Below are 13,439 nucleotides of genomic sequence, written 5' to 3' on the forward strand. Positions count from 1 at the left end.
TACTAGCACATGCATGAAAAATCCACACACATAAAAGGTCAAGGGGGTGATTAGCATGAGCAGGAACACAATGAGTAAAAAGAACATTAGGAGAGGAGGCAGAAGGAGGAAGAGAAGAACTGCTCTTGGAAGCTGTCCACGACCAGTCCATGAGGAAATATATGAAAGTTGACATTTTCCTCCAAAATCCAATCATGGGGCTGACAGGCCAGCTGCAACAGGGTGACGTAGGTTGAATGAGACAAAGACCGGGTGGTGTTGAGGTCATAGCTGTAGTTACACAACATAACTGTAACGACTGAATGATTTCATAAATGTAACTCCTTAAAAAGATCTGCTCATCTATCCATCAACTGGAAATCCCTTTAGTTACGGAAAACACAAAACAAAATAAAAAAAGCCTCCCTGCATTTGTAAATCAAGAGGCCCTAATTGAAAGCACAAATTGAACCAAAGTCTAAACAGTCTATTCTAGTGTGTGACACTTTAAAGAGAGGTAATTCCCAGGACATTCCTACCTTTGTGCTCGCACTGTCTGGAAACAAGTCTACACATGCCCCTGTCCTCTACCTGCAGCTGACAGGAGCTTCCCGTTTTCCTGCACAGTCCCATCAAATAACCTGATATCTACTTCTTAAAGTGAATGGTTTGTGCAAATTTCTGTTCATTTTGTATGGATACACATACCTTTCAAATAATTAATTTGCATTTCAGCATTGAACATAACAGTTTAAAGAATTTGGACAAACTTATTATCGACGAAAACTTTGAGAGTAACAATCTCATTTAAAGCTAAGCAGGCCGACATGCTCAGTTAAACACACAATCAGCCATTATCTGAGGCAATTTCTCTCTGTGGAACTACTTTGTGATTATTTGGTGCATCCCATCACACCGAGGTTAGTGGTAAATGCTGCATTACTGCAAAGCGAGAACTGTTCAGAATGGTAAATCACACTTAAAGAAGATAATGATGTGTATATGTGTGTATGCATTGGCTCAGCAATTGTGAGCATGAAAGTGTATTTATTGGCAATTGTGTGGTGCTGCAGAGTCAAAGGGGGCAAAGTAACCATATGCAAACACTAGCAGGGCAGTGGCTTGAGTAATGAGCAAACAGTAGCTATCGTAGTCCCAAACAGTGGCAGCATGCTGCCCCAGCTGCTTAAATCTACACAAATACTCAAACACAAATGTTCAAACACAGACAAAGTACACACTGTGGCACCAACGTTTACCAACAGTTTAACTTGCGTGAGAAAATCAAGAGTCAGATTTTCTTTAATCTGCAGCCCATTATGAGTCAAGACATATATGACAGTTTCACAACACTGTAGTGTCTCTAAATACAGTGACAGGCAAAGACTGGCAATAAAACAGGTCTTGTCATGCGAGACAACTCTAACTGCAGCCAATAAACTCATTTAGGTCAAGACCCACTCATGAATAAAGATGAAAATGTGGTCTTTCCACAGGCAGCCTCAAGTAGCCTATGACTGCTTCTCATTCCACAGTTAGTGGGACATGAAGGACAATGAAAGCCCACTGCATGCATAAACAATAGCATCAGGCCACTACAATAATCAGGGAGCCCTTTGAGAAGGCAAGAAAAAGGGAAAATCTCTTGAGAGTACTGCCGTGACCCCATTTTCTCTTCCCTATCAATCAGTCACTTCTGAGGGAGGCAGGTCTAAGGCCTTGCCCCCCAACAGAGGCCCCATCACCCACAAGATGACAGAGAAAGGACAAATGCAGGCCCACAGATCAATGAAAAGACTCAACTTTCACCCATATGACAGAAAAACAACATAACTGCCAGTTGTCTGAAAAGACTACATTTAGTCAAAAAAAAAGGCCTTTTAAATGTAGGCCTGGAACTATACTTTGTGTCTTGACCAAAGGATAGAAAAGAAGGTTAGACAAGCAAACTCAAGACACTGGTTTGGATTACTGCCTTTTACATGCTTATTTGCAGTCAAACAAGGTTCCTATCAGGATTTGTATCAATTCCTACAGCTCCAGTAAGTGTATGGTACACACTGGGGTTAGTTTATGGCCAGGCAGAGTTCTTATCAAACGGCAACCTCCAGGTTTGAAAAGTAAAGCCAATGCAGAAATTCCTTAAACCTGCATTCTTCCTAATGGCCAGCAGGGGGTGACTCCACTGGTTGCAAAAAGAAGACTGATTGTATAGATTGTAGAGTGTATAAGAAAATGATCCAACTTCTCATTTGATCTATGAAATAAATTATTTAAAAAATCCTAATTCTCTCAATTGCTAGTTTCAAGTCTTCTGAAATACAGCATGCTGTTAATTTTGTAAATTATGGTGCCATTTAGAGTAAAACAAATGATAGAGCAGAGTATGCTGTAGGGCCGGCCTGCCGTATGATTGACAAGTCACTATCACAGTGTTGTCTGGTTTGGGTTTTGGCTATGTTTTCATACTAAAAGACACTCCAAGGAGTCAACTGTTTTATTCATTTATTTTGCACCTTGCTAACCAAGCCAGCCAGCTGGTGCCAGCAGCTAGCTCCACCCTCCCATTCAAATGTAGACGCTTCTGGCTACAACAAAACAAGCTGGTGATGGCCAAAAACCAAGATGGCAATGTACAAAATGCCAAACTTGAGGCTTTAAAAGGTTAGTTCACAAACATTACACTGTAATAAATTATTCTGTAGTCTTTTCATTTTACTTAATATATTTGATAAAATGTATTCAATATAAACGCGTCATTGATTTTGAGGCAGTTGTTTAAGTAACTTTAATATAAAAATGTTTGAAATAGAATGTACTTATTTTGACCACATTAAATATAATCTTTATGTGTATGTAATTCTAAATCAAGAGAATTTTGAATTTTCAGTCTGTTTTTAACTGACAGGCACTTCCTGTTAAGTTGTTATTAACTCAACTTGTAATGTAGTTAGATTTAATAAATAATATTGCGTGCAATCTGTTGCCTCAATTTTATTGAGTAGCTATTGTTTATCTTTTTTTACAGTGTAGGTGACATCTTGGTGGCTATGTCCACTTCTTTTTACAGTCTGATTCTGATATTTAAACTTGGCATGGCAGCGAACGTGCTTATTTTACATATAAGGTTTTCAGGGTGTTAAAAACACCGTAATAATATATGCATGTTCTGATTTGTTTTAGCTTTGCTTTTGCTTTTTCCAAAACCACAAATCAAGTGTCAGATTCGGTGCTCTTCCTCAACCTTGGAACCCTATTAACTTCACCATCCATCACAGCACTATTGAGTCCACCTGGTTACTCCCTTGCACTCATTCAACAACAAATCACACCAACTAATCGGAAACTTTGCTACATGCTATGAAAATGCCGCAAGATAAAATTCCTGCCTAACCTTGCTACACTCCCCTTTCTAACCACTCTTGTCAACAACTTTGGCAGAATTACTTGGACACACCGACTGACAAAGTGTGCCTTCAGACATCTGCGCCCAGGTATACTTGCACAACCCGGCAGTTTGTACAAGCAAACACTAGGATGCTTGTGAAAGGCCAGGCCTTTCCCTGAAAAGAGTGGAGCTCACAAACAGCAATGCCAAAAGTTCTGGACACACTGCTGGTGTGTTTGTGTTTGGGGGTAATGGGTGTGTTTGGGTGTGTATTTGCAAGAATCCAACTGTGTGAGTGTATGTTTGTGTGCACGTGTGAGTATATGCATGCATCACAAGCCCATGAACGTGTAGGTGTGTGACCAATGCCTTTACTGAGGACAGCTGGACTTGTGTCCTCAGGGACAGGCAGTGCATGTTCTGATTAGATGACATCATCACTGTGTTGTGTAAAGGCTTGTCTCGTGGTGATGACCAGTGTGTGGGATACTAACACTCTCACCCACTCTCTACAACTGTCCACTTCATCAGCCCAACAGTGCTGCGGCTCTTCTGGACTAACCATATCACACTTAAACACTCTGACTAATGCACCTCAGCTCTTTAATCTAATAATTCAACTCTATGTAGAAGATTTATTCATTTGTTTAGTCTTTATCTATACAGGGTGGTCCAATAAAAACACTTGGGCATGTGGTTTACAGAGGAAGATTAAGATGTAGAAGTAGAAGTAGAATGTAGAAGTATTACACAGCAAGAAATAATACAGATAGATTTTTAAAAAATGAAAATAAAAAAACCTTCTGTATAAAAGAAGTGGACGAAACCTTCTGTATAAAAGAAGTGGACGAAACCTGTCTATGAGAACATTACCCTACTTTTCGCTTGATTTATGACCTCTGAAACATTTTTCTAATTAATTTATGGTCTCAATTGCTAGTTTCAAGTCTTCCTCAATACAGTGTGATGTTCATTTTGTAAACCATGGTTTCAGAGTACCATTTTTTAGAGTAAAAAAGACGATAAAGCAGGGTGTGCTTTAGGGGATGACTACCCTTGTGACTGTCAAGTAGATACCAAAGTGACCTGTTAATCAGTTTAGAGGCTTAGGAATGTATATCCATGGCACTGTGTACATTTAAAAAGCAATGAAGTTATTTTTTTAATCTTGTCTGTGTTTTCAGTTTATGAAAGTCAATTTCAACATTTTGGTCGCTTAAAATGTTTAGGTTGTACCAAAAGACACTCTAAGGAGTCGGCTGTTCCTATTTTCCCTGAAAGTAGATTTTGTTTTAATCACTAGCCAAAATAAACATCCTGATTGACATCATAGCTACAGCTGAATATTACTAACCAAGCTAGCTGGTAGCTTAGTGTAACTTTACACTCTCCAGCTCAACCCTCTCAATCAAAAATTGTCGCTTCTGGCAGCTTTGGCTAGAAAGGATCCATCTTGATTGAAACTCTCGCCATAGTTAGGCATGAGGAATGAGATTGGTTAAGGTGAGGGTGATTATCACGGTGAGCCAATCAGAGGCAGAGTAGAGCGGGTTATGCTCTGACTAGAACAGATAAAGCTGCAAGTGATAAAATAAATACAGACACCACGTCCAGAACCTACACTATCTAAAATTACTCAAATTTTGCATTGCAGTACTGGCATAAACAACAGAAGTTTGGTTAATACTTTACAATTATGAGGAAAAAGAGATAAGGTGACTTGAGATTGCAGCTTTTGTTTGAGAACCTGGCAGACCAGCCCACGTCCCAGGACTTTGCTCCACTGAGACTTGATTGTATTTGATTAGTATTTGATCTAGGCTTTCATGGAGAGACAGAGACACAACAGAAATATGTATCCTTACATGAGTTATCGCAACTATAAACAGGCAGAGCTTCACACAGCTATATCTGAGGACTGTTTGCTGAATACTGAGGCAATCCTCTGTAGGCAGGCAGTGTTTGCTCCTTTGTCTGCTGCAACAAAGACAGACACTATGGACCCAATATGTCCCATCACTCATTCTTCTATAGACTCTAATTAATAGTAGAGGATTTGATGGGATTCTTTTCCAGCTGCATCCGGGCTGAATGCTCATCATTCCCACAGGGATTGGGGAAACAGCCTCATAGCTGAGCTGATTGATAAATTAATGACTTTTTTTCCCCAGAAAGAGAAATTCCATTGTAATTGCACAAGCCAGAGCAGGCTGGCTCATTAAAGGGTCTAGCAGAGGAGATTATTGGATAGGGATTATGGCTGGATGGGAAGACAAGAAGATGCTAGCGAGGAGAAGCTGGCTGGTCATTTTTGACCCACAACAAAGGCAGAAAGTCTCTTCTCTGTGTGACAGAGGAGATACAGAAAATGATGATACAATCTTTTCTGAGTAAGCAGATGTGTGTGTATGCTTCTGTGTGTTTATTACCTCTGCAGTGAGGGCCCTCATCCCAGCCATCGGAGCAGTCAGGGACTCCATCGCACAATTTGCTCATATGGATACACACGTCCAGGTCCAGGCACCCATGTTCATTGACAGGACACTGGTTCACCCTGTTGTGTGAGCCTAGAAAACAAGAAAACACATTTAAGGAAAAATATAAAACTCCAACAAATACAGTACAAAGAAATAGTAAGCAAAGCCATTGGATAATGGTACATTTCTGCATAATTAAGTAATAAATGTTGTTTGATATTCTTTAAGTTTACAATAATGGACAAGCTTCATCTGCCTGAAATAGTTACATAAAAACAATAGCAGCTTTTGCTGCATTTATCGAAATGTTTGCTTGAACATTTAAATGCAGGTTGAAAAAAGCAAACCCTTGCTAATAAAACCTAGTTAAAACTTATTACAGCACAGTAATAGTGACTTGGCTGAAGATCAGATCACATTTAAAGGATAGATTTCGCATAAATGTAGGTAATTTCAAAGGGTGCACTTTCTTTTTTTGGCACAGTAACTTATGACTCTTTAAAAAATAACATTAAAAAGATATGTCGTGACTTTTAAATGTGTGTATTTGCCTTTATATACCTATTTTAAACACCACAGACACAGACAGTTCATACTGAATATGGTTAAACTGTTGCCGTGGGTGAGGCTGAATCCCTCGCTGTGGGGCCTTTAGCCAGCAGATACCATCACACTTAGAAAGATCTCAGTCAAGACTAAAAGAAAAATACTTCCTTTACGGCACAACAGTAAGGAAAAAGTCAAATATTTCCATTCTAATCTCATTATTATAACCTTTACATGATTGGGAAGTCTCTTTGAGATCGAGATCTCTTTTGCAAGAGTGCAGAAGAATAAATAGGACAGAGATAAGACATACAACAAACACAGACGGTCACACACATGCACATACAAACAGCATCAGAAACAACCTGCACTGTCCTAGGTCAATGTACAATCTGTGGGATGATAGGTGAAACTTATGAAAAATAACCTTCAAATAGTTCAAATGGTTGGATCAAACATTTGAGGAAATCTTTCAGTATGTCTGAAACTGGCTGCCTTTACTCGCTGCAGTAGGCTTAAAGTTTTTTCATTGAATTCTCTCCTGTTGTGAGGAGGGCAGTATCATCAATCACCATTAAAAGGTCCATTTTGAAAACCAATATTTTCTACATCCTCATATCTTCCTTTTAACACATCAATCTTGTTTTGCCGGGTTGGCGTGGCACAAAAGTCGACAAAAAAGTGGTGGAAGAAGTACTTGGATCTTTTACTTAAGTAAACTTTGCAATACCACAGTGTAAAAGTCCTGCATTTAAATCTTAAAAAAAATACAAATTATTAGCATCAATGTATACTAAAAAATATCAACAGTAAAACTCATTATGCAGAGTGTCCCATTTCTGAATCATATAGAAATAGGACTTATGACTGGAATGTATCAGCATTAAAGTGATTTACATTAATTATATGAAATTGCTTTAATGCTGCAGTAGGTTAAGGTGGGGATAATTTTAAAAATGTATATACTGCTGTGTAGCTTTAAGCCAAAATTAGTGTCATTTCTCTATTCAACGCGGTGCTGGCCAGCAGGTGAAAGCAAACCCCAGATTCACACTCGTTTTGCTGCAATCTTTGTCCACTTGGTGCTTTGCCTCACTATATTTGTGTTTTTGCAGCACTGTGTTCGCTGTTTTCGTAACTTCCTTTTGGATGCGTGCTTAGGATGTAGCACTTTGCCGCTAATGAGCCCTCATGGCTTTAAAATAAAAGAGCAAATACAGGCAAGGGCAGCGTCTCTGCAGATACAGACACAGCCAGACACTTCTAGTGGGTCATATATGATGTAAGTGATGATTGAGAGGAATTACTTTCGTAGGAGTCTTTGCATTTTTAGGAAAAATCCTACACAGTGTGCCTTTAATCTATAATGATACATCACAATTTATTAGTTGATTTTTATTTTGTATTAATAATCTTACAGTAGAGTAACTAAAGATTTCAGCATAACACGGAAACACTCAAGTAAAGAACCTCAAAATTGGACTTGAGCAAATGTACTTAGTAGTGACCCTCTGGCAGATAAGCGTTGGAACTATCACTTTTTAGCACATGAGAAACTGAATGTTCCCTGCATGTGTCAAAGACAAATAGAGGAATATTATGCATGTGATTTACTGTATGTTCACACAGCTCCAAATGTGATCAAGAAACATTATTAGAAAATTAGAAAAGTAAACACTGGCAAAGATATATTGAATCTTAAGGGGTGTGGAGGTCAAAGGACAGAACGTGATCCCCTCTGGTCCAGAAAAAGCAGTTTTTTTGTTATTTTATCAGCGTCACACCAGAACATACAGTAGATGCAGTCTCTTCCCTTCATTCTCTCCCACTCTTCTCTCTATCTCTCCTCTCAGCCCACACTGCAGAACAAACAGTTTGCTTTGGCTGTTTTTCTTCCTCCTCCTCCTCCTCCTCCTCCTCCACCTCTCTTTTCCTTTCTCTCTCTCTAACATCTGCTGACCCATTTTAGAAAAACACTAGAAGCAGAGAAAATAAAGTTCACCGCCTTCACAGGAAACGATCTGTGGAGTTCTGCAGGGTTATGTACGGCTAGGAGAGGCTTTGAGAGGATAATATCTGAATTTGTGCACCCCGAGCTTCAAACCTGTTTCAGATGCCTCCTACAGAATCCGACAGTCTTCAGTGTCTGAATACTAATCAGCTAAAATGCAGTTCATTTGACCCTTATTTCTGCTTCATACATGTCGAGTTTTCCTTGTCTGAAGAAAGACTCTGAAGATAGAGGGTGTTTTACTTTAACAAAAATATAATTGACTTGACATTCAGTAGGTTATGTCTATGTGTCATCAAGTGTGGGAAGTTATTAGGTCTTAGAGGAAAGTATAAATACCTCTCTCGTATTCTAACAACACATGCCATCAAATGAATCAAAGTGTGGATGTGCACAGAGACTTGTGAGGGAGAACATTCGCCTGCATGCCGGCATTCCCTAAAGAAAACCACAAGCATTCCCTCTAAGTCCTCCCTATCCATCCAAGAGATTAGTAACCGCACACAGATCATAAAATGTAACTCGGTTAAAACAAGTACCTTAAAGTGACAAGAGCTTCCACAATGATCCCACCACAGCAGCATGCGTGGAAAATGTGCCACATTCGAACAGAGAATTAGCTTCTAATACAGTTGGCTTAGGGAGAGGGAGAGCTCTCCCTCATGGGGGATGCTAGCATATTAGCAGCCCTCCTGCAGCCTTGGCCTCTAAGCCTGCCTGATTTACATTCAATAAACTGCCAACCTGGGGATTTCTACATAAACTGCATTACCGGGAATAAACTGCCATGCACACTGGAAATGAGACCCCTGCCATGGATTTATCATTTGTCAACAGTTTTCTCGGAGGACAAAAGACAAGTCATGATGAAAGTCATCTGAATGGCACTCACTGCACAAATCAGTGTCTTTGCAACTATGCATGCATGTAAGCATATCTGACAAAAGTGATGTGTTGAGGATTAAGCAGACAGACAAAGGTATTAACTGACTGGTGCAGCATTTCTACTGCATGGTACAATGGGCCTCTTTTTAGGTTTTCCATTGGCAAAAGTTATGGATAGTTCCTGGTCCTTTTTTGGCAGACTGCCGAGGTCAGCCCTTCACACGGGTGTGTATGTGACTGATTGAGAAACACATCGTCGTTGGCCTCATAAGGACTGTGTTTTTACTTCACTCATTTTATTTTAAAGGTGATTATTAGGGCCCAAGCACTGAGTGGTGTAAAATCACTTTTGTCTCTCTAAGGATAATTATATCATATAATGTTTATTTCCTGTTGGTATTACTGGGACAAAAGCATACTACTAATGCAACTACAAATATCCATAATATTCACTCATTACAGGAGTATTAACTATTCCTGTAATGCATTACCGGCAAAATAACATTGGCCAAACGCGGTCAGCAATATACTCAGATGAGGTTCAAAGCTAGCTGAGCTGATAAGAGAGAGAATTGGAGAATTCTAGAGAATTGATAAAGAATCGGGCTAATAAGCAGAATAATGGTATTTAATGGTATTTATTATTGGTATCAATAAAACCCTATCAGTTTCCATCTAGCAGACTTTCCTCTGTTTGGCTGCCAGTGAAAAAAATCAGTGAGTGTCAATCCTGCCGACACTGACGGGGTTAGGGTTAGTGGAAATCGAAAATAGTTAAAAGGACCTGGAACTAAAAGTGGGTTGAGTCGAGTCGTTGAGTTGAGCCGAACCATGCAGAGGAAACTAGGCAATAGTGTTTCTGGCACACTATCCCCGGAACCAGGTGTCTTCACACTGCAGCCACCAAAAGACTGAAGGGACAAGAACTCTGCTTTCCGTCACACACACTCCAACCTATTCACTCACAAGACAGCAGCAAAGTTTTTGGAAACACACTAACAACTGCCAATGATACACAACAGCCGGAAAGAATTGTTTGAGTTCCACAACACAGTAATACCTTGGCAGGAGCTGAATAGAGACCAGCAGCAGAAAACTAAATAGAAAGGACAATATGGAGGATTAAATAACTTTGCAGGAGGGACAATGGAGATGAACCCTGTACTCCCTGCTCCAGTTTGGGAAGTCGTTGGCAGTGTATTACAATAAGCTCCGCTCATACTGGCAGGAGCCATTTCCTGCGTCATCTGTCAGTGGAAGCTGAGCATTACTGTGCAAATCTGAAGGGAAAGAATACAGCACTGCTACTTTTGTCATGTTTTTTTTCATAGGCACTCACACACACACACACACAAGCACACACAAGCACACACACACCAAGTCTATAAAAAATATTATTCTGCAGCTGCTGACTTTTAAAACTTAAGGTTTGTTTCCAAACTTTTGTCCCAGGTTTTAGAAAAAGATGCAGCAGCACAAATAATTTATTTTGAGCCAAAGGGCGATTTGGAGGAATTCCATTCTGCTTTAAAGTGCTTCAGAGCACCTACTAATCTTTGCGACGCAGTGACAAACCATGTTGTTTGAGCAACCAATTCTATGTTTTGTTCCTTTTTTAAAAGTCTTGGATCTCAGGTCTGGTTTCCCCAAGATAAACTAAAGTGACCTTTTAAATCAGATTAAGAACATCCCTACATTTAGCATATTCTTATTTACACTATTTCTTCTGAAAACTAGTACACACCATATCCATATACAAGCACTTCATGACAGGAGCAAATACAATGCAAAGGATATCATTTTACTGCCCAGAATTGCATTGTTGTCATCAACAGAAAGGCCCAGACTCCTTTTCTTTAAGTGCAGATCACATTATGGTTTTTGTCATCTGGCATTTGGAACCTTTCGCAGTCAAAATGCAGATTTATGTCTCAGTGAAGCAACAGTATGTAAAGTAATCCATCAAGTCGGCAGTGCCTTTTCTGAACTGAAGGATCATTACATCAGCCCCCCAATGCTGCAGGCAAAGCCAACTACATGTTATATTTCCATGAATTTTGAAACTTCCCAGAAGCATCTGGCTGTATAGACTATAGATGTCGTATTCCCATCCAAACTCTCTCTCTCCGCCCCAGATGCTGAGGAGAACAAGAAATTAAATTACTGGGTTTTTATTCATGTCTAGGGAGTATACACTGCATATTTACAGTCCTCAGACACTGTTGCTCGGTGGAAAGATGCAACTCATGATTAAAAGGCTCAACTCTTCTTTTTTCTCTTCTCTTCATTATATGCTCAGCTTGAAAAGGGAGACTATAGTGAGTGCCGCCCAGAATAACTTCTGGCATACAGAGAACACTGAGTGGCAAACCAAGAAAATCATTACAACTGCAGTCTTTAATAGCAGAATGTACTTTTCAATACAAATGGTGCTGTTTTGACACCTTTGCTGTAGTTTTTTTCTGCCATCAGGTTGGTTTTGGTAAAAAAAAAAAAAAAAAAAATTATATTATAAGTTGAACATTAGGTGGTGTGATACGAGTTGTTTTGTCACACTCACTTAAGTTTGTGGAATTAAATCTTCTAAAGATGACTAACACATCTTGTTATCTTGTTCAACTGAGTCAACTCTTTAGTGAGGAGGTAACTTATCTGAAAGTTAAGATCTGTTTCAAAAAGACCACGTTCTAAAAAAACATAACAAAAAACACAACAACTTTATTTTCCTTAAATTGCATTAGAGCATCCAGCTTTTGGCTCTATTTAATTCTTAATTCACATGCTTCAGTGGCATCTGAAGCTTAAAATGAAGCTTAAAAGAGGTGAAGATTAAAAATAAATGCAACACTTACAGCGGGGCCACTAACAACCTGCCTTGGAAATATTAAAGGCTCAGTGTTGCATAACTAACTAAACTTTATAACTATCTAAAATTTCAGTTGGTCTGTCATTGCAAAGTGAATATCAAGGAGCTGGTGTTTTTTCATGTTTCTACAGGCTGATGGATCGACTCTCTCTCTCTATTCAAGAAAAGAAAGTGAACAAAATTAAATGGAAAAGATAATTTACTGATTCAGACAAAGTAATTCATACCCATTTTCTATGCTTTTGCCTCGCATTGAGTCAAAAGCTCCCAACTTATAAAAAATGCAATTGCTCGGATTTGTATGGGACCAAAAGATAAGATCTACCACCCTGTGGCTTACATTCCCTACGGTGCTCGTATTACTTTTGCTGTTATTTTTACTCTTCGTAAAAAGCTTTGCAACTCTCTTTAAAAGTTCCATAAAACATAGATAACGTTATAAAATGATAATCATCTCCATCTGTTCGGGGCCACAACATAGAAATGTGAAACCACTTCCATTTTTTATTTTGTTGTAGGTACCTTTCTGAAAACAATTTCTTCTTTAAATTCAGTGCAGACCAAACCACAAATAAGCTACCACAGAGACAAATGAAATAAATAACTTAAAAATATGCATATTTTACATGGCAATCAGGTAGCATAATCTGAAACGCTCTGTCGGTTAAAATAGGTATTATTTGCCCTAAAGTACCATTAGCAATAGAATAAGCTATAGGAGTGAAGGAATATAATTATCACAGAATAATTTTTAACAATAACTTTACATGTCACTTCACTGGGATAGCAGATATTTCAGTGAGTTTGGCAGCCTTGGAGACAAAGCTCTGCAAGTGAGAACAATGTAAGAAGCTTGGCAGTGCAGTAGATAACAGACAAAGAAAAAGAGGGAAAATTACAACCCTCACACCTATTAGAGGGCAGAGTGAGGATAATTACATTATTGCACTAAACTGTGTGATCAGCTAACAGTGATATTAGCATATCCTCACTGTGTCCTCAGGGATCTTAATTGTTAAAATATTTCTCCTATCTGCTGCATGATCTGTCGCTCTTATATCACTCCCATATAAAAGCAATGAGCCCTGGGATTCATCATGATTAAAACTTTATAAACTATCAGTCATAATGCACAACTTATGTTTGCATGCTTTATTGAAACTCTTATGCAGTGCATGTGCTCTTTGCAATGAAATATGACTTTGTACAAAGACAATTTTACACATTTCCCCTGAGCACAGTGTTGATTTAGGTAATACATCACTACCTGTGTCACCTTCAAATATT

At 38.9% G+C, this 13,439-nt stretch overlaps 1 protein-coding gene across 2 annotated transcripts in view; it reads right to left on the minus strand.

Annotated features, from left to right (window-relative positions):
* lrp1ab (low density lipoprotein receptor-related protein 1Ab) overlaps window positions 1-13,439 on the minus strand; it is a 102,211-nt gene that overhangs the window by 68,506 nt on the left and 20,266 nt on the right. For both annotated transcript variants that reach the window (XM_059334206.1, XM_059334207.1), the window contains exon 3: window positions 5,797-5,934. In XM_059334206.1, coding sequence (XP_059190189.1) covers window positions 5,797-5,934 — 138 coding nt within the window. The remainder of the gene's footprint in view (window positions 1-5,796; window positions 5,935-13,439) is intronic.

This window comes from Centropristis striata, chromosome 5, assembly GCF_030273125.1.
Source record: "Centropristis striata isolate RG_2023a ecotype Rhode Island chromosome 5, C.striata_1.0, whole genome shotgun sequence".
In the NCBI taxonomy this organism is placed as follows: domain Eukaryota; kingdom Metazoa; phylum Chordata; class Actinopteri; order Perciformes; family Serranidae; genus Centropristis; species Centropristis striata.